At 37.8% G+C, this 22,897-nt stretch overlaps 1 protein-coding gene across 1 annotated transcript in view; it reads left to right on the forward strand.

Moving 5' to 3' along the window:
* Nucleotides 1-17,617, forward strand: part of ttyh3b (tweety family member 3b) — a 53,639-nt gene extending 36,022 nt beyond the window's left edge. Inside the window, exons 9-15 of the mRNA XM_052127426.1 lie at nt 3,014-3,069; nt 3,159-3,251; nt 3,353-3,445; nt 3,840-3,976; nt 6,695-6,874; nt 9,084-9,159; nt 12,501-17,617. Coding sequence (XP_051983386.1) covers nt 3,014-3,069; nt 3,159-3,251; nt 3,353-3,445; nt 3,840-3,976; nt 6,695-6,874; nt 9,084-9,159; nt 12,501-12,674 — 809 coding nt within the window. The 3' untranslated portion in view covers nt 12,675-17,617. The remainder of the gene's footprint in view (nt 1-3,013; nt 3,070-3,158; nt 3,252-3,352; nt 3,446-3,839; nt 3,977-6,694; nt 6,875-9,083; nt 9,160-12,500) is intronic.
* Nucleotides 17,618-22,897: the final 5,280 nt, after the last annotated feature.

The raw sequence follows: 22,897 nt of genomic DNA on the forward strand, positions 1-22,897 counted from the left end.
AGTTATGAACTCAATATTCCCCCAAAAAAGTGCATGCTCACACACACTAATTCATTCACTTAAACTGTTCTAGATCATTGCTATGCAGAGGAGGCTTTCTTAAAGGGTGTTTGTGTACAAAGCAGGTTTTGTGTCCTGCTCTCAGTCTTTGGCTTCTCTGGACAGACCTGAATGCCATTGCTAATTAGTTCCCACAGGGAATAGGATTCATGACCCTTTCAGCCCTTACACAACACAAACACTCATTTACACTAACATGTAATATTATTCAAAAATTTTAGAAAAAAGGTGTATATAGAAAAACAATGGAAAAAATCACAGACGGAGACAAAAAATGTGTTTGGTGTTAACGGCTCTCAAGGCTGTCAGCACTGTAGACTGTAACACTTCTGGGAATCGGCCAATCAGGCACAGTTGTCAGCTGATATCCATGAAATGGCAAACAATTTGCTTTTTTTTGTTTTTTATTTTCTCCCCTTTTCTCCCCAATTTGGAATGCCCAATTCCCAATGCACTCTAAGTCCTCGTGGTGGCGTAGTGACTGGCCTCAATCCGGATAACAAAGGCCGAATGACAGTTGCCTCCGCGCCTGAGACCGTCAATCCATGCATCTTATCGCGTGGCTTGTTAAGCATGTTACCGCGGAGACCTAGCGGGTGTGGAGTCTTCACGCTATTCTTTGCGGCATCCACGCACAACTCACCACGTGCCCCACCGAGAGCGAGAACCACATTATAGCAACCACAAGGAGGTTACCCCAAAGTGACTCTAGCAACCGAGCCAATTGGTTGCTTAGGAAACCTGACTGGAGTCACTCAGCACACCTGGATTCGAACTTGAGACTCCAGTTGTGGAAGTCAACGTCTTTACTTGCTGAGCTACCCAGGCCCCCCAAAATATTGGCTGATTAATTGGTCTTTCTGATACATCGGTCAATCACTAGTCTGTAATTCATGCATTTCTTTTATTCTTCCCCACAAACTAGCAGAATGAATAGTTCTTACAGTGACATTTCATAATTCATATATTTTACATACATCCTAACCCCTTTCTCTTTTAATAACTTAATTTGAAACCTGATGGACACTTTTCTAATATCACTCACTCTATCTATCCTCTCCTGCTATGAGTGTGATGGTTCAGAGCTTTAGTTTAATTAATCATTACATCTCGCCTGAGGTCATTCCCACTGCTGCCTCTTATTCTTGCTCTCTCTCTCTCTCTCCTTTCTCTTTTTCTTGCACATGAACACAGTTATAGCAGTCTCACTCTCTTTCACACACACTCACATACAGATATACTCACACTCATACATACACATGATGCTGGTTGGCATTGTCTGTAGTTTTAGCCAGCTGGCTTAGAAAATAATGAACTAGAGGGTCACAGTGACTATCAGTGCGAGATGCGGATGTACTGTTTTCAGTGTTTACAACACATCAACTGTCATCTGAAACCCAGTACTCCTCAATGTTTTGTTAATTTGCATTGGTTGTAGGGGTGTAACGGTTCACTCATCTCATTAATCGTTTTGGTTCACGATACTGAACTCACGGTTCGGTTCACGATTCTTTAAACTAAGCTTAAATCCAGAAAAGTTAAGATTGAAAGTTTATCATTATTATTATAATTACTTTATAGACATTTGCTAAACAGTTTTATTCCTTAAAAATTTTGCTAAAAGTACTGTTCTTAAAAGTGCAAAATGATCACAGCCCAGAACAAGACAATGGTGACACCAAATAGAAATACATATTTGTTATAATTCTGCTCACTGACTAAATGGAATATGTTAGATACATATGCTGCTTACACACGGTCACTGATTACAAATATTAAAAATATTCTAAATTAAAATAGTATTTTTCTAAAATAGTATTGTCTCTGATTACATCTAAATATTCTTTTCAAAAATACACATTTAATGGAAGTGCATGCTTATGCAGTTAAATAATAATAATTTACTGATTAAATCAAATTAGACATGAGATTTGACATTAGGATTATATTCCCCCATAGCATTATTTTACATAATATTCAGCATTATATAGACTGTAATAGATTAATATGGCACTCTCATTAAACCTCTGTAAACTTACATTTTCTCTCGCACTGGCAGAGCAGATCAGTCTTGCATTAGATCCCTCACGCTGAAAACGCGCGTCTCTCTCTCCTGCTGTTGGTTTCACTTTCAACCGGAATCATCGTACAACACCTGTGGCTGCTAGTATGCAATCGTATTTTAGAGATCCTTGTGCCAATGAAGCGATTTCTATTTGTATGCCCTTGTTACATAGGCATAGGACGCTGCATGTATTGGATAAAAAAAACGTCCCATCTCCATGATGTGCATCGTCACATGAACCTTGATGCATCGTGCCACTATAAATCTTTTCATCAATAAATTGGTTGTTCTTTGTGGAGAGTTTTAAAAAACAAGTTAGATATGTCAGATATTGTTCAAATATTACAGTAATTACTTAAAGTTCTCCTATCCCATCTTACTGTACTATGCAGAGACAACAACAGTATAAGTGAGTTTATTTTTGCAAATCCATGACTTAGAAACAAAATTCACCTTTAGACCTTCCTGTTTATTGTGGGTCATTTTGACACATTGTGGACTTTAACAGATTATCTGTAACATAATAACAACTTTTCTGCTTGAAACATCATGAAATTCTCCACAGATGTGATTTGAAATAAACAAAGACATGTTTTTATAAACAAAGTTATGGGACAATTTGAGCCCATATATAAAGACTAAGGAGAAAGCTGTAATATGTCAGGAAACTGTATAATTTATTAACTAATGTTAAGGTATGCTACCTGATGTAAAAATGCAGAAATTAACATTAACCAAGATGCTATAAAAGTTCTGTTCATTGTTCATTCATGTGAACTATTGCACTAAACTAATGTTAACAAATAACACCTTGTAGTAAAATGTTACTGTTATTATTTGTTTTATCCGTGTGATATCTAATGTGTGTATCTTGTTTATTTCTGTTAGATATCCTGCAGTATTACCTGAAGTGCAACATGGGGCAGACCAATCCATTTCAGCAGGTAGTTAATTACTCTCTAGTTAATCTCTCTCTCTCTCTCTCTCTCGCTAATGTATGACATTAATTAGAAAATTTTCTTTTGATTTACAGAAACTCTCTGGCAGCCACAAAGCTCTTGTGGAGATGCAGGATGATGTTTCTGAGCTCCTTCGTTCAGCTATCAGAGAATTCCCTAAGACGAAGGTGCAAGTTTGTGTGTTTGAGATAATGATTGAGTGTGGCTACACACAGCATGTGGAGGTTCATCTGTTTGTATTCTTTGTCTCTTTATGGACTTATTTTAGAGTAACCTTGAGGAAATTCAGGTGGTGTTAAACTCCACTGAGGTCAACCTCCATCATCTCACTGCCCTGGTTGATTGTCGGAGCCTACATATGGTATGATTGTGTTTAACTGTGTTAATGTTAACACTTTGCAATAAGGTTGTATTTGTTTAATATTTCACAGTTAATGCAATAGTTCATCACATGATCTAACGATAAAAAATACCTTTTCAGCACGTATTAATCTTGGTTAACATTAATTTCACTATATACTAATATATTTTTACATTAAAAGTGTACATTAACATTAACGAAGATTAATAAATGCTGTAAAAAACATCACTATTCATTGTTAGTTGATAATACCTAATGCTTAAATAATGTTAATGATTAGAACCGTATTGTAAAGTGCTACCATTTGATTATATTAGTTTACATATAGGGTTCCTAAAGTCAACTTCTGAGATAAAAATGTTTAACCCTATATGGATCTTTCTCTGTCTCACAGGACTATGTGCAGGCTCTGACCGGACTGTGTTATGATGGAGTCGAGGGACTCATTTACCTGGTCCTCTTCTCGTTCGTCACTGCACTGATGTTTAGCTCCATCGTTTGCAGTGTGCCTCACACCTGGCAGAGCAAGAGGTGAGAGGGCAAGAGAGATGGGGGGGTGCTTGCGGACATACTTAATAAAATTCACTCCGAACTCATGAAGCCATGACCTATAAATTAAAGGAATTTTAATTTATGGACAGAGAATTGACTGCCAGTCTCTGTCATGTGTGTTTCATGCTTTTAATTTCACATCAGCTCCATCTGTTTTCTCATATTAAACACCTCTCATGACCGTTTGTTGCTTCTGTTGCCTTGTCATTCATTCCTCTTCGTGTCATAGATTTGGAAAACCCACTGCCCTATAGAGAATCTCCCCTTTATGTGACACATTCAGTCTTTAGTGTGCTACAGTGAACCTCAAAGACAAGCATAAAAAGGGAAATGGTTTACTGTTTGAGGATGGTGTCATAAAGTAGAAAAGTCCATTTGAAAAGAGTATTCTGATTTACACAGTAGATATTTGTTATTTGACTCACGGTGTAGAATCCTCTCCCTGTGGTTGTGTGTGTGTGTGTTAGTGAATTTGTTTCTGTGCAAAGGGAAAGAACAAAGAGACACTATTCCAAATTCTGTGCAAACGCAGACTGATTGCTGTGGAAGATGCTGCCTCCCTTTGGACAGTTTTGAAATGGCAAGAGAGGCTGACAGATGCATTTGTGATGCTTTTGTCATCATTATTACAATTTGTTGGTGATCTTAAGCAAAACTGGTCATTTGCTTAGATTAAACACTGGAAAAAGTGGAATCTGGTTTGTAAAGTGTCTGTTCATTTCTTGATCAGTGTTTGATCCACACATATATACAACATATTTTGATCAAGTGGAATCCAAATCTACACCTTCACAGATCCACTTTTTCTTTTTTATTACTTTTCGTTGAGATATGTTATTTTCCCCCTTTTTTCCGTTTTATATCTGAATTATAGTGGTTGTTTATTAATTTAATGCATGACTCAAATCACTAAGAAAATGCTCTATGGTAACTGAGGACATTGGATTGCAGTCCACAGTAGTTTTTGAGATTCAGTTCTTTTAAATTGCTTCTGAGTAGGAATTTTACTTCTGTAGCATTAGAATTGATTTGACCTATTGCCAGTGCACGAATACATGGAATACATAGAGCACCAGAGACAAACTGCAATGGAGATGCCCCATTCTAAAATGGTTATAAGATTTTTCTTTTTCTTTGCCAAGTTTACATCTATTCTAAATATTTCCAAATTACATTGATTGGTTTGGAATCTACTCATAATTAAGTAATGAGCCTCTCTTGGTTTTGCCGTCAGAGGCCAGATAATAAGTTTAACCACAAGCATTCAATAGGCCATAATATAAATACACATTTGTTTGTAATATTGAAAGTGGCTAATGTACATTAGATTTTCCATGTAACATTGAGTGGAGCCTAATATGATTCTTGGGGGAAAACACATACAATGATTTTACTTTCACTTTTAAGTTTATATTATTACTGAAATGTTACCCAATATATAAGCACACATGGTTGATGATGGATAAAAGTTATAGAGAGAATTTTATTTGTTCTGAACTTAATATTCAGAAAGTGTTTTGAGACTGAGGATTGCATAAAGATTGAAAACAAATTAGATCTTGAATGCATGTAAAACATGTAATAATTCAGTGACAAACAACAGCTTGTGTAACATTATGAATTAAGATTCTTTTTAGTCCAAAATGGTATCAGTATATACCCTCAGGGTCATGAAAATTACAAAAGGTGGGAACTCGAAGGCTTGCAAGATGTATTAAAGGAATATTTCCTACAAAATAAAAGTCTGTCATTATTTACTCACCCTCATATTGTTCTAAACCCGTATGACTTCCTTTCTTATGTGCAACACAAAAGGGGATTTTTTAATAATTATTGTGGTTAGGCATGTAACGATCAGGGGTGGAAAGAGTACTGAAAAATCATACTCAAGTAAAAGTACTGTTACTTCCCAAAACATGTAGTGTGAGTAGAGTAAAAGTAGCTGTCCTAAAAACTACTCAAGTAAGAGTAAAAGAGTCGATCATTTAAAAGTACTCACGAGTAGTGAGTATTGAGTACCGAGTTGCAAAACCTGTGCCCCACATTTCGCCAGACGATACGATACAATACGATGCATAGCCTCACAATACGAAATGATATAATACGATACTAACAACCACAAATGATTTGCTTCTTCAAGGATTCGACATAAATGTCTTTTAAATCTTAAATACCACAAAGTGTCTGACGTTGTAACTTAAAGGATCCAAAAGAATCACAAAAATAGGTTGTTTAAATAATCATTCATGAAAATGTTAACATACACTTGAAAATGCGATCCACAGTTAACAAGCTTCTCACACAAGTCTAATGAACACTCGTCTCCTTTTGTGTTCTGCATAATAAAGTTATATGGGTTTTGAACAACAGAGTAAGTAAAATATGACAGAATTTTCATTTTTGGGTGAACTATTCCTTTAAGATCTGAGAGAAAGAGCCTGAGGGATATGGATAAATTTAGACTGAGCTCTCAAAAGAACTTTCCCCTTTGTCATGTGTACTGAAAGCGATACAACTGGAAAACAATTGCATGAAAGATTTCATTTTGCAAGGACAATTTATAGTGAAATTAGTATTGGCATGAAAAAGTTTGAATGGTTTAAATTGAAAGATGTCCTCACCAAGTGCGAGGAGAGACCTGTTGTTCTCCCCTCTGACCCAGGGGCGCGTGTTTGACCTGTGCTAATATATTTGAAGGTCGGAGGAGGAAGATGGCGATGAGACTTCGGCCACGCTCGGCCTGCGAGCGCCGCACGATAACCTGTACCGCGTGCATATGCCTAGCCTGTACAGCTGTGGCAGCAGCACCTACGGCAGTGAGGCTAGCCTCCCCGCTGCGGCACACACTGTCAGCAACGCACCAGTCACTGAGTACATGTGAGTGTAGTCACGCTAACCTCATCCTAATGCATGGGCTGGATTTAATGGACCTTAACTGGTATTACTGTACATATCTGGATTAAAGGTCCTGTTGGTTAGGCTCGCTAGTATAGATTACTACATGGGCTTTGCTGTGTTTACCATAGGTTTAGATCAGTGCGATATAACACTTTAAGACTGCATGGGTTTTACTTATTACAGCTATAATATATAGATTCACTAAAATGCATATAGAAGCAAACATAATGATGGCATGGGAAGTATAAAGCAGATTATTAAGCTTATGCAATGCGTTTTATAGGGCTGCACGATTATTAAAAAAGTAGTTAATTTTCCTTGATATTGTAATCGTGATTATTCGATTATTTCAATTATTCGATTTTATATTTAAAATACTTATTTTGTGTAGGTCAACTGGATGCCATATTCTTTATTAAGGCTTCACACCCAAAACAAAAGGGGGTGGTCACACTACACTTCGCGCTGCATTCAAACGCATTTGAACGCTGGAAACCAAAAACACAACAAACGTGCTCAAAGCCTAGTGTGACCACTCTTAACTGAAAGTTGTGTCACTGAATTAATTTTCAGCTGTTTATTATATCAGAAAATCAAGACACATTGGCTTTACTAGCAGTATGAAGTACTAGCTATACCAGAATTCTCCCATTCCATTATAATCAAAAAAGCTGTTACTGTTAATGCCAAAGTATACAGTAATTCAGTTTTCTGCATGCCGCTATGTGACACAAATTTCATTTTCAGCACAGTACGTGTGGACTGTCCACCTGCAGCTTAGTCTTTCGAGTTTTCGAGAATCATAAATCAGTCGTAGTGCACATGCATCAAACACATCCGTAAAGGCGTGGTCACATTTACCAGCACAGCGATATTCTACTGGCGAAGAAGAATGCTGCACTTAATTCTAAAAACTAAGTAAAAAAAAACTCTCCACTAAAGTGATATCCTTGTCAATTGTGAATATTCAGTGTAGCTGAATAATATGCACCGCCCTCACAGATCATTGCCAAACCAAACCTTTTGGTCAATGCAGCAAATTCGCCTGTCAAAGCAAAATCCGTAAGGTGAACAACTCAAAATCCGTAAGTTGAACATTCACAATCGTGTGGATTCCCATTGAGATGACTGTATTTCACCCACGAAATTTCGCAGTGTGAAGGTAAATGTGACTGCACCCTCTCACGGTCAAAGAATGTACTTTTTAGGCTAGAGTGCTCGACAGTGTGTGAAATGTAACGGCATGCAGAAAAACTAATTATGCCCTAGCCTTGTTTACACAGTTTTTGGGTTCATTTAATTTATTAGACTGCAATTGACACTGTTCACGATTAGTTAACTGCAGCAATCATAATTGCAATCATGATTATGTTTTACAATTAATTGTGCTGTAATTGACACTTTCACAATTAGTTAATTGGCTTGATTGTAATTATGTTTTTTTTATAAAAAAAAAAAAAATAATAGTTTCATTAAGTAATACGTTGTAAATAGAAACTTTTCCAAAATGGGAGTAAATCTAAACGGATTGCTGTAAGTGACATCAGTTAATTGCGGCAGCCGTAATTGTTATCATGATTATTGTTTTCGATTAATTGTGCTGTAATTGACACTGTTCACAATTTGTAAATTAAGGTGGCTTTTATTATAATCGCAATTCAATTTTTCAATTAATTGTCCTGTAATTGACACTTTTAGCAATTAGTTAATTGCAGCAGCCGTAATTGCAATCATGGTTATTTTTTAGATATATTGTGCTGTAATTGACACTTTTCACAAAAATTTAATTGTGGCAACCGTTATTGTAATAGCGATTTTTTATTTATTTTTTATTAATTTTGCTGTAATTGACAGTTTTAACAATTAGTTCCTTGCAGCAGCCGTAATTGTATTTGAAATGATGTTTTCCGATTCATTGTGCAGCCCTAGCGGTTTACTCTGTAAAATCAATATAATTGTTATCATTGTTATATCATCGCTATAAATTAGCAAAATTATGTTTCCCTAAAAGTTACAATAATATAGTGCATATTCGGATCACTCTATGGCTTTGCGCATACTCCTACCCTGCAGTTCAAAGCATTCTATTAGAATTAGTAAGTTTAGTGCATCACGGGTTGCCATGCGGTGTGGAAAACCCTCACATGAAGAGGGAGTCAGAGTAACTGGTGTCTCGTTTGTGACGCAGGAGCCAGAATGCTAACTTTCAGACCCCTCGATGCGAGAACACGCCACTCATTGGCAGAGAATCCCCCCCACCGTCAGTAAGTGCACAAGCACATTTACACAAACACACATTCACAACCCTCATCGTCTGCAGATGTACAATCGTTATTTAGTTCAGTGGTCTTTTTAAGTCACACATTAGATTATTCTTGGCATGGCTCTTCCATATGCCATACTTGACATAACTGACTTAATATTATGGTTTCTCTGGTTGGTTCAGATAAGCCAGAATGCTTTATGAGAAAACAGAATAAGTATTTATGTTGTCTCCAACTAAATATTTCAATTTTCACTTACATTTGGCAAACTTAGTTAGCTTTCAGCATATTTTTAGTACTCTCATGAACATTGTCAATTCACACGTACACATAAACAGTCTTGAGGGTCATTTTGGCAGCCTGTATGTGACATTGATTAAAAATGTTCATTGTATAATCGCCACAAAAAACTTCCATCACAGACACCTTTTTTTTATTCCACAAGTTGAGATGGCACTGGCCAATCACACATTGTGTAAGGGCATTATTCTATTATGAGATGGAATTCATTTTGTCCCTAACTTTTAAGTCAAAACCCCTCATTGAGCTAAAATGTGGACAAGGGCTCTGCAATGCTCAGCAGAATCCTAGAGTTTGCATGACGATTGCATGTACAATCAATGGAGAAAATAGAGAATGCTTCACCTGGTTCTTGCGTGGAGAAGAGGGGAGCATGGTACGCTTAAAGGGGTAGGGCAGCTCTATTAATCAAACTTGGCATGAGAGGGCATCCTTCATCTTTTCATTAGTTTGAGTAAGAGAACGAGAACACTCAAAACTCTTATAAGTGCCTCTTTCTTATATCTTATAATATACCTTACTTTCTAGTTTTTGTTTTAGATTTTGTGTTTATGGGCACTGGACATGACGCATGCGTATTTCAAATTCCAGACTGGAGAGATGCATTGGATGTTGTCCGATTCTCAAAACTGTCATGGTCCAGGATGTTGCTTTTTGGTGCCTTTTCATGCTGGAATTGGAATAGCCTAGAAATTATGGAATAGTCTCTCCTTTTCTGGATTTTATGATTCAAAATATGCATGCATTCCTTCCTCACCGATCTGAAAAACATCCCTTATGCATGTCTGTTTTGTACTTTGTCTATCTCACATTAGAACACAACTCCCAAACAGTCATTAACACTTTCCCACATGTAGCTGCATTCTCTGTACATATCTGTGTAAATATTTACTCTCATCCACTGCTGATTTCTTTTTCTTTTTGTCCTATTGTCAGATTTTTCTCTTCATTATCACATAAATTGCTCTCTTTTCAATGGAACTTACACACAAGAAGAAAATTATCATATTGAATAATAATAACTCAACTTTTGGCTTTAAAAACCACCAGGCTGTCCAAATGACTGTCATTTTGTCTTTTTTCTGTGTTATACATGCGAGTTACAGAGAACGACAGTGAGGTTCATATTTATATGTGCTTCATGTTTGTAAATGATATGGCTGTACTCTGTCCTAATGCCTTAGTATAAACACTGTGGGGTGAATTCACTAATCAGTTGCACTACTTTTGCATGTGGTAGTTCATCACAAAAGTGTGAATCCTATTCACTAACCACCTAAAATCTAGTTTAAGCAGCCACTTACTTGTAAATAGTATGTCATTTATGCTTATTATTGATTGAGCTTTATTCTCAATAATCAGTGCTATTTGCCCAGCAAAGTTAACATTGTGCTATTACCGCCCAAGGAAAGCAGGCGGTAAACAATATGTTGGTTTAAATGTTCTATTGATCATGGCAGCAGTAATTAATCAAATAATGATCAAATGATGGAGAAGAGTGATATAACTAGGGATGTCCCACTACCATTTTTTTGAGAATAAGTACAAGAACTGATACTTTATTTTTGTCACTCGCTGATACCGAATTCGATACCTGTTTTTTTTTTTTTTTAAAGTTTATTTAAATTTTATCAACAAAGTGGTATTTAAATGAATGAATGAATGAAATCTTTAAACAAATGAAAATATAACTATTTATTTTCAACATAATATTGTATTATTTTTTATCAAATTAATTGCTTTTACACAGAACCTCACATCACTATCCAAAATACAATGGTGGAGTTATATTTTGTTAAATGAAGTGTTGCATAACAAATGTGAGAAATTGTTTCAATATAATACGATTACAATTGTTTTTTTATTATTATTATTAGTAGTAGTATTAGTATTAATACAGTAAATATTACATAACTTTACTGTAGTGAAATATTTCTGTCATACTTTTTCATTTAAATTGAGATTTTATTTTGAAGTGTTTTGAAGTGTGTCTGTTTTATGACGGTAGCTTTTCAGCTGGATGCTACTTGACTCGAAGTGATTATTAAACTGCAAAAGCTGCGATTTAATCAAATAAATATGTACTCTGTTTGTGCCTCGTGCTACAATGTGAATTTGCGCTCTGTTCGCTGTCATCTGCTACAAAGAGAGCGCTCGATGCTCATGACGGTGTTTCCTCTGTATGAGCCAAGGAGGAGCTTTAAAAGGTATGAGCAGCCGGCTTTGGCACATCACTGTCTCCACACATTCTCAAGTGCTCACATTTAAAGCATGCCGCACATGCAAACTATATATTTATCTCATTAAATCGCAGCTTTTGCAGATGAATAATATCAACAGGACATAACGTGATTTTTATTTTTGCGCTGAATGTTCACGTAATGACATTTTACAATGTCATGTACTTTTTTACAAGCATGAGTACATGAACAAGCTATCAGACACCAGCATTGTATCAGGACATCCCTAGTTATAACCTGGCATATATCAAGATGCATGGTTTAATCAGGCGCTTAATCAAGTTAAAGAGATGATTCAGGTGTCTGGATAACAGTAGTCTAGGGATACTGTACAGTCCTGGTAGTGTGTGCCAGATCGTGGTGGTCTGCTGCGTCCTTCAACCTATATTACTATATTTGTATATATATTTACATTTATATTACGGTTATATATTTATAACCGACCCGCAAGATTGTGCTGTCTAAATTGTGTTTAGCACAGATTTTCTATGTGCATTTGCACCATTCACTGATCATCATTATTACTTTAGTGAATTGGGTTTAGTAAACCAACCCAAACAGCATGTGCAAATTAACTGCACTTTTACCTGCCGCAATTAATTCTTAGTGAATTCTCCCCTGTATCACTAACTTTGTAAACTTTTATTCACTTTCTTTACTGTGGCCAATATTATTAGTAAGAGTTAAGTGTTTTGTATTGGTAAACTATGCATGGTGAAACTGTACTGTTTGTATTAATCTCTTTAGAATAATATGATATTGTCTTCCTCCCCTTTTCCTTTTTTCCACCCTTTTTTGCAGTACACCTCCAGCATGAGGGCCAAATATCTGGCAACCAGTCACCCAGACCAGCCCAGGCCAACAGAATTCCAGAACGGTTTGGACCCCAACATGCGACTAGACCTAACCAGCCGATCAGCTCCCAATAGCCGACCAAATTCTGCAATCCACCGACCCCACTCTGCTATACATTAACCATCTTCAAACACGGAAACCAATAGTCATCTACTTGTTTTCAACCATTTAAGTCTCAATCACTGCAACAGTCAGCGCTTATTAAATGAATGAACTATGTCATTAAAGAAATTCCCCAATGTTGGTGCAGCTTAAAAGGATAGTTCACCCAAAAATATTTGGGTGAACTATACCTTTAACATGGAATCAGCCATCCAATCCTCTGTGGTCTGGTTTAAGCATCACTGCATACTTGATCTAGCCCTGCTTTGGCTTTTTAAAAACCCCATTCTGCCAAACCTCTAATCAAACTGCCATGTTTACCCCCCTAGTTTCATATGGTGCATCACAGCAAGTACACTGCCCTCTTCTGGAGGACTACGCTCAGTTGTCTGCACAGTAACAGAAAATCTAAAGCACTCCCATACTGTACTACAGAGAGTCTCTCAGGGCAGCCATATTGGCAAGGACTGCAGGACCACATTAACACAGCAGGATAATGGGTTATACCACTGCCATTTTACCATGCAATATATGTCACTATGACATTTGATTTTAGGATGGATTTATATTTTTAAATGTTTTTCAAAATACACTGTTGATTATGTAGTTAAAAAAAAGGCTTTAAAATGCAGCTTTTGTGCTTTATCTGCAGTTCTTGGCAATATGGCAGCATTATGGACAGCCACAATTCTATGTATCCATCACTGCTATTTGATGTTAAAGGAGATATTAACTAGTTTACACATTTTCATGAATTAGGTGCACAGAGTGTTTTTTTTGTGTGCAAATTGTTACATTTTTAAACTGAAAGAAATGAAAAGCATTAGATGAAGACTAGTCATATCAGTGTCTAGTGCTTGATTCTACAAATGGTGCTGGGTGATATTCATGAGAGCCGCCATGTTGAGATCAAATTACCAACCTTATATTACTCGCTTTAACTCGATAATCCCCTGTAATTGGATGCTTTTACTTGTTGAATTAATAAATCATTGCCGACTGCGAATTGCGCACTTCATTATTCGCATTGGTTAATGAGATCTTTTCAGTGTGATCTCATGAATATTTTGTTACTGTGCCATTATTTTTGCATAATGATATTACGTGGTTCATTACATGTATCGCAGCATTTTCTAGATGAAACGTCCACTGAGTGGCGCTATAAGTGAGTAAAAAAGGTTAATGCTCTATCGAGTTTTAAATGAACAAAATCGACCTCACTACCTTAAATGTAATCCTAACCAGTTTTGTCGTAAAAGAGACTTTATTGTTCATCAGTACATGTATCCTGTTCATTAGCAACGCAAATGCAACACCCTATCAGTTGAGCTACCATTCAATTTGATTGTGCTCAAACAAGCTTGTAAATGTACTTGGCTATGTAATGCATCGCCTTACATGTTATGCGCTGTGTTTTATGCTAAGTGATTTGATGTCATAAGATAGCATTGTGTGAGGAACAGTGAAAAGTAAATGTTTATGACATTATTTGTATAAATGGGAATAAGTCATTGTTCTTGTAGCACCTCTTGTGTTCATTTCACCAGGAAACCGCCGCGATACATACAATGAGCCATGTAAAAATCATTGTGCAAAAATGTTGATATAGTAATGTGATTCTATGGGACCAGATTGGAACTTTTACTCTTGTGTAAAGCTGAATCTAAGTCACTAGGTTTCAACAAAAATCACTGAGTGCATCTTTAACTTAATCACACACTTGAAATTCTGTGGATTAACAGAATTACCTGTCACATAAGGCCATTTTTTGTATTGTACAGTGTAATCTATGGTGTACCACAGTGTGAATTGACAGCCATCAAGCCTTTGAGCGCTTATGCACATTCTGTATCTTACTCTTGAAGGGAAACAATCGCACAACACACTACCAGTGTGTGTTTGTGTATATGGTGTGCTTGACTTGTGCTTTAGTGAGTTTGTTTTAAAATGGCACAACTCACAATCTCTGCTCTTTGTAAATAGTCAATGTTTTTGTACTACAAAATGTCTAAATGATCAACTCTGCAAGCTCAGTTGACTAACTAATACGTCTGTGTAACAGTGCTTGCATCTTTTGCCGTGGCTTAGAGCTGCTGTGAAGAATACCTGTATGAAACCTGAAAAAAATGGTTAATGAAATCTGTTATAAAATAATAGTACATGTTTCGTAGACGTATCACTTGAATTGTGAATATCACTCGTGGGTGCTTGTGTGTACGTGCACACTTTAAATGTGAATATTTCTAATGGAGGAAAATTCGCTCAGAGGATAGGAAGATTAAGGAATACTTGGACAAAAAGATAAATGCCTCCCCACGTGTAAATCTGTTTTCTGTGCTATTCAGGCATGTTGTTCAGTCTTCTTTACTGTTTTTTTTTAAGGCATATACTTTTTTGATGAATTCAGAATCTGACTTGATTTTCACCACAGTCAGCCTTTTTCTCATTTCTATTTCTACCTTTATGGGGATGCGCTTCTCTGTGGAGTTTATGGCTTTCCAATATGGACAAAGACATTATGTCACCAAGATCTGGATATTGGACGTCTCGCACTAACAGAACTTTTGCAGTTTGCTACCGAGACGCTCTTTCCCATAAGAAAAAGTGCAAAAGGGGAGACAAAATGGAAGAAAATGTAATTTGAAGGAAGTTCCTCCTTGTCATGCGGTCACTCAATAAGACTTGTATGGATGTAGTGTAAGATAACCTAGCTGTCTTTAACAAGTGCAGTATTGTTGGTTTTATTTACTTTCATCCAGTATCAAGGCTATTAGACGTTATCATAACACCTGTCATAAGCAGCAAAAACACCTGATGTTAGTATACAAAAGATGTGATATCTAATGCCATTATCGAAACATCCCACTCTTTGATTCATAAATGTAGGAATTTATAGATTCATTTGTATTAATCAGTATTATGATATCATCATAAATTGCAGTAGCAGGTAGAAATGTCATTTTAAACTGGAGAATCCTGTAAGATCTTTTGTGAAATATTTTATGACTTTGTGACACCCTCAGCTGACTGAGGTTGCGTGTTGTTTGAATCTTTTTTGTAACAAATGTGGATGATGTGTTTGGATGCCAACAGGAAAGGGCTTGTATCACTAACCCTTAAAATTTACAAACACACACAGGGCCGTAGTAAGGTAATTTGGGCCCCCGGACTGTATATTGCTCTGGGCCCATTTCCTATTAAAAAATACAGTTTATAATTTTTTGTGGGGTCCCCTGTACCTTTGGGTCCCAAGAATCGCTACCACCTTTCACCCCACTAGCTACGGCCCTTCACACACATGCTTTGACCATGTAGTGTAAGAAAACCACCTAAATTACAATCGTAGTTAACACTCATGCACAAAAGCAACACTACGAGTTTCACACAAACACACACAAAAAAATAAATAAAAATGCACAGAAAAAGATCTGTTTCAAACACTCAAAAGGAAAACACTTAAAGGGATAGTTTACAAAAAAAAACCTGTATGGCTTTGTTTCTACTGTGGAACACAAGACATTAGCAGAATATTACCATTCACTTTCATTGCATCCTTTTTCTATAGAAAGTGAAGAAATTATGACAAAATATTTTTGTGTGAACCATCCCTTTAAGTGGGTAAAAAAATTCACCTTTCCATTCTAAACACACAGTGTAAAACTGCACTAAAATGTGTGCATCTTTTACAGTATTTACATGTTAAAAAACACTAACAATCATAGAGACAATCCAAATGTTTGGGTCTGTAATACAGTTGCATGACTGAAGGGACCATAAGGACAAATTATTTTCCGCCTTTAACGTTTTCATACAGTAACTTTTCTTTCTGTAAATATAGGCCTACATAATTTTATTTTCTAACTAATCTTGTTAGCTTTCAATTGTATAGACAACAGGAAATGAGCCTACTCACTCCGTTCTAAATGTGAATAAGAATGATTTGTCATAAATTGTTGTTTTGATAACAATTCTAATGATTTTTTCTTTTATGTTTTTTTTCTTCTCATTTGTGATTAAGATGTTGTACATGTCAGAAAATTTATTTTCTGAGCCTGGATTCAATGTTTTAATAATATATTAAAATTAACTCATCTGCTGCAGGGTGGTGAGTATTAGTGCCTGAAAACAGAAAAAAAAAGAAAAACAATTCAAGGTATGCATGGCATTGTGATGGCTCTACACAAAAGGTTGTTCCTGGTATTTTATAGCTTAAAATGTCAAGAAATAAGCTATAAAACAATGCCAAAGTTCTTGAAGATAATCTGTAGGCCTACATTTGTTTTCTTTTTAATGCATGAAATCTAAGAGCAGGCTTACTAAAAAAGAAATCTGTATTTTGTAGTGTATGGAAGTCCCATGGAAACCAATAATTGGGGTTTGATTTGGTTTAGGACATATGGTTAATAAAATATGCTTTCCTGTTCACTGTATTACATAAATTACAACTAACAACAACTCGCTTTTGGCGCCACCCTATGGACATTTCTCCTGAACAACACTTCCAGTTTTGGCCACTGAGGGCTGTTCGCCCTCTAATGTATTTCAAAGTCTGAATTGTTAAGCATTACCTGCACTGTAAAAATTAAAAGATACTTATCAGCTGCCACAATGGTTGACTCTCTGACTCTCAAAATGTTTACCTCTTAATCAACAACCTTTGTCAAGGCTCATATTTTAATTCAGCTGTCAGGGAGGATTGCTTTAAGGCAAGGGTCTTCAACAGGGGGTCCGCAAATTATAGTTTGATCCACCATTGGCATTTGTAATAATCACTCACTCGCATGCGAGAGAGAGGAGTATGATTTTTAGTCTGTCCACATTCTGAAATCCTTCGCAGCTGCATGCCAAATCTTAAAGTGTGACTAAACAGAGCTAGTCAGTAGAAGAGCGTGCCAGAAAAAACCATTAACACAACCACTGCTCATCACGAGCCACACACATCGGGTTTAGCAGCGCTGCAGTAGAGGGTCGCGTCAGTTTAAGCATCTGCTTTGCGTTGGTCGTGCTGTGTTGTTGAGCTGATGACAGCCTACAGTTTTTTTTATTATTAGTTGCTTTTTGCTTTCAATATAAATAATTAACAATGTAGCTTACTTGCCTGGGGTAAATAGTTACCACTGAGATTATCAGGCTGGCATACACTGTCCTTAACATTCCACACACACACACAAGACGGTGACTCTGAAATCAACATTACAATGTTTTACTCATTGAAATGAACAGTAATTTTTAAATATATGTATAAAATTGATCACTCACATGAGATGAAGACTCTGTTTTATTAACCTTATAAAAGTTGTTTTATTCTGCATGGACAGGGTCTGTCTGTTTTTCTATCTGTCTGTCTTATTCTTTCTTATTGGAGGAGGTTTAGCACAGGGATTAAGAAGGAAAATTTAAAATGTCACTCTATATCAAAAATGTTGCAGACCCCTGCTGATGAAAAAAACAGTTAAAACCAGCCTAAGCTTGTTGGCTGGTTTTAGCTGGTCACCCAGGCTGGTCAGTTAGCTGGTTTCAGAATGTGTCACTTTTTAGCTGGTCAGGCTGCGAGAACAGCTAGCCTCCCATCTTAAACCAGTTTGACCAGGCTGACCAACTAAGACCAGCTAAGATCAGTATGATGAGCTAAGACCAGCTTGACCAGCTAAAAAAAAGTGTTCAAAACCCCTTTAAAACCAGCATGACCAGCTACTGTATGACAAGGCTGGGCAACCAGCTAAAGCCAGCCAACCAGCTTATGCTGGTTTTAGCTGGTCTTTTCAGCAGGGCAGCATGTAATGATTATTTCAATGGCTTGCAATGTAAATATCATGAAGTATATAAATAATTATATGGTACCATAGCACCATACATGTTTTATAGGCATAACATGCAACTCTCAATTTATACAATATGTAACAGGGGTCCCGGCTCCGTCTCTCTACCCACAAAGGGGTCCTTGGCCTGAAAATTGTTGAAGACCCCTTAAAGTAACATCTGAGTTGGTAGTTTCTTAGAACAACAGAATGCTGAGAACAAACAAGAACTGCAGGAATGAGAGCCACAAACAAATTAAATCGTGTGACATTAAAATGAACATGCAGGATCTATGCAAGACATATTACACAGGAAACAGTGGAACGAACTTGTATCTGAGATGGTTGAACTCCAGTATGTTTTTTTGTTTTTGTTTTGATTTTGGCACCATTCAGAGTAAATTCTAGAGACTGTTGTGCGTGAAAATCCCGGTAGATCAGAAGTTACAGAAATACTGAAACCTGCTCAGCTGGCACCAACAATCATGCAACGGTCCAAATCACTGAAATCTAATTTCCCCCATTCTGAGGATTGATGTGAACATTAACTGAAGCTCCTGACCCACATCTGCCTGATTTTATACATTGCACTGTTGCCACACAATTGGCTGATTAGATAATCGCATGAATAAGTAGGTGTACAGATGTACCTAATAAAGTGGTCGTTGAGTGTATGTCTTTGGTATGTTTTGAAGACGGTCTCCAAAACAGCACTGAGATTTATATTCATCGAGAGAAACTGGACATTGACTCTTCAGGTGAGAAACTATTTTAAATGTAAGGTTTTATATTCCTGCTGTACGATATATAGTAATTTCCAGTGGTTTTAAGGTTATGTTACAAATATTTCAGATCTATTGAAGGAAATGGGGCTGAACTCTTATTTGTTTCATCATACAGAATAAACAGTTTACTAGAGACCCGTTCAAGGTAAATTACAATTTTACTTTTTCTTTGTTCCATATATGTTTTGACCATTTTTAATGATAAAGTTAATTTCAAATAGTTCTTCGGTGAGGCTTATGTATTTTTTTAAAAGAACAATTATTCCATGTCATCTATAATAATCTAAAATACCTTGTCCACACTAATATGTTTTCGTTGAAAAAGCATCCTTTTCTCTCCGTTTTGGCCTTCCGTCCACACTGAGACAGCGTTTCGAAAACGCACTCCAAAGTGGATAAATTTGAAAACGCCGTTTTCACGTTGCAGTGTGGACTGTGAAAACGGCTGCTTTTGAAAACGCCTCGGTTACGTACGTAACCTCGGTTCCCTGAGACGAAGGGAACGAGACATTGTGTTACTAACGCATATGGGGAGTGCCTTCATACACAACCTATTTGAAACCTCTCTACAATAATGCCAATATTCTAATATTGGCTATGGTGTTTGAGCCAGCCTGTTTTGGCGCGAAACTGACCGCTCGTTTCGGCGCGAACTGACCGCTATAAAACAGGTGCACAGACACCATTTCCTCAGAATTTCTGACTGAGAACAAGGAGCGCATTGCTCGTGCCTCAAGAACTCTGAGTCTTGTGGTGCAGCTAGCGTTCACAATGTCTCGTTCCCTTCGTCTCAGGGAACCGAGGTTACGTACGTATCCGAGACGTTCCCTTACGACTTCAGTCCACTTGACATTGCGTTACTAACGCATATGGGGAACAGAATCCCATCACGCCGCACTACACTACATAACTTCCTAGAGAGGAAACATGGTGGCGCAGTCTTATGGGATGGCGACCGACATGTGTATGCCGCAGTGAGTGATCCTCATGATGGCCAAGAGGAGAGCACTCATAATGAATATATGAGCTATAGCCATATAGTATGAATTACTCCTTATGAACCCGCCCGGGAAGGGAGTTTATTTATAATGAAGTGCTTGTGATTTATGGCATTATAACAGCCTGAATGCAGGCGGTTGTGTAAATGATGTGGAGCCCGTACTTAAAAGGGGCATAAGTATATATATATATATATATATATATATATATATATATATATATATATATATATGTATATGGCCAATGAATAGCAAGGACTTGTGAAGGAAGAGATGTTACTTCTAGGTTGTAAAACCTTGCGAACGTGTTTTGTGAGGACCATCCTGCTGCAAAACATATGTCTTGTAAGGACACACCATTCGCCCATGCCCATGAGGAGGCCATGCCTCTATTTGAGTGTGCTTAATACCAATTGGACAAGTCTGAACCTGTGATTCATAAGCCAGGGTAAGAAAGTCTTTGCTTGGAGAAGGACATCCCTTTTGCACATCCTCCATAGCATACAAAGATCTGATCAGACAGTCTGCACTGGCAACTATGCTCAACGTATGTATGTAGCGCCCGCACAGGACATAACAAATGCAATGATTTTTCCTCATCTGAATTAAATGGAGGAGGGGAGAAGGCCTGAAGATGAACCACCTGCGCTTTGAAGGGTGTGGTCAGGACCTTGGGTAAATAGCCTTTCCTGGGTTTGACAGTGGCTCTTAAAAGACCAGGCCAAACTCCAGACATGAATTGTCGACTGATAATGCATGTAGGTCAACGACCCATTTTTCTGAGTCCAGAGCCAGCAGTAGTGTGGTCTTAATAGAGAGCATACGCAAATCAACAGAGTCCAAGCATTTAGGACTAAAGTTAAATCCCAAGTCGGGACTGTAGCCTGCCGAGATGGGTTTAATCGTCTTGCTCCTTTAAGGAACTTTATGATTAAATCATACTTGCCTATAGAGGCGCCAGTTTCATGTGCGTGATACGCAGATCTAGTTGCCACATACACTTTGAGCTTTGACGGGGTGAGTCCTGCGTCTAATCACTCTTGAAGAAAACTGCCCCATGTATGGGGCAGTTTACCGGGTCCTTGCTGTGTGAGAGACACCAATCAGCGAACACCTTCCATTTTAGTGCATATAGGCGTCTAGTGGACGGTGCTCTGGCTTGTAAAATGGTGTTTATGACTGAACACGTCAGTTCTGGTGCATTTAGTATGCTCCGTTCAGGAGCCACACATGCAGGTTCCACAGCTGGGGCTGGGGATGCCAAATTGTGTGCCTGAGAGAGGAGATCCCTCCTCAGTGGTATTTCCTATGGTGAGCTGTACAGCATCTCCATCATTTCCAGAAACCATGGCTGGTTGGCCATTTCGGTGCAATTAATAGAACGTTTCCTTGTCCTCTCAGACTTTGCATATGGCAGAGTGGATCAGGTATACTGGAGGAAATGCATATTTGTTTTTCACCGGCCATTTGTGTGCCATTGCATCCCTTCCCAGCGGGGCTTGGGACTTCACAGAACAGAGGGGATAGTGGGCATTCTGCACTAAGGCAAATAGATTGATTTCTGCTTTGCTGAATATTTCCCAAATCCTCAGTATAGTTTGAGGATGAAGTCTCCATTCGCCCGGTATCGCCCCTTAGTGTAACAGTAGATGTGCACAGTAATTCAGGCAGCCTGGGACATATGTCACTCTCAGGGAGAGATGATGCTCGCTCCATAGGAGGGGGTGAAGCGTCATTCTCGACAGTGGCGGTGAATGAATTCCACCTTGGCTGTTTGTATATACCACAACTGTCATGTTGACTGAGCAAACCAGGACATGACAGCTCACTATTTCAGACTGAAAGCCTTTAAGGCTAGAATTACAGCCAATAGCTCTAAGCGGTTGATGTGCCACGCCCTCCTCACACCTGTCCAGGTGCCAAAAGTTGGGTGTCCATTGCACACCGCCCCCCGACCTGTGTTGGAAGCATCCGTGGTCACCTCTTTTCGCCTGACAACTTGGGACTTCGAGTACCAGAGGGGACAGTGAGTATTCTCCACTGAGGCAAATAGATAGATTTCTGCTTTGCCAGATATTTCCCAAATCCTCAATACAGTTTGAGGGTGAAGTCTCCTGAATTCTGCCTTGGCGGTTTATATATGCCACAACTGTCATGTTGTCTGAGCTAACCAGGACATGACAGTTTGATATTTCTGACTGAAAGAGATGCCGCCGCCACAAATCCCAGTGCTTTCTGAAACAAGTTTCAGTGGAAATGTTCTCCCCAGTTTTAATTGAGATGGACACTGTAAAATGGCTGAAGCAGTAAAACTGGGCTGGCATAAAACAACCTCTGATTGTGGCAGTAACAGCCAGTTGTCGAGGTAGTTTAGGATGCATGCCGCTCAGTCTCAGAGGGGCGACAACCGCATCAATGCACTTTGTGAATGTGCGAGGAGCCAAAGACTGTCCGAAGGGCAGGACTATGAATTGATACGCTGTTCCCTCGAACGCGAATCTCAAAAACATCCTGTGATGTCGTACAATTTGGATATGATAGTACGCATCCTTCAGATCTATCAACGCAAACCAATCATGTGGGCGTACATGCGATAAGATCCTTTTCTGAATAATCATTTTGAATAGGCGCTAACAAATGCACGATTAAAATGTCTCAGA

The sequence above is a fragment of the Xyrauchen texanus genome, chromosome 5 (genome assembly GCF_025860055.1).
Source record: "Xyrauchen texanus isolate HMW12.3.18 chromosome 5, RBS_HiC_50CHRs, whole genome shotgun sequence".
NCBI lineage: Eukaryota > Metazoa > Chordata > Actinopteri > Cypriniformes > Catostomidae > Xyrauchen > Xyrauchen texanus.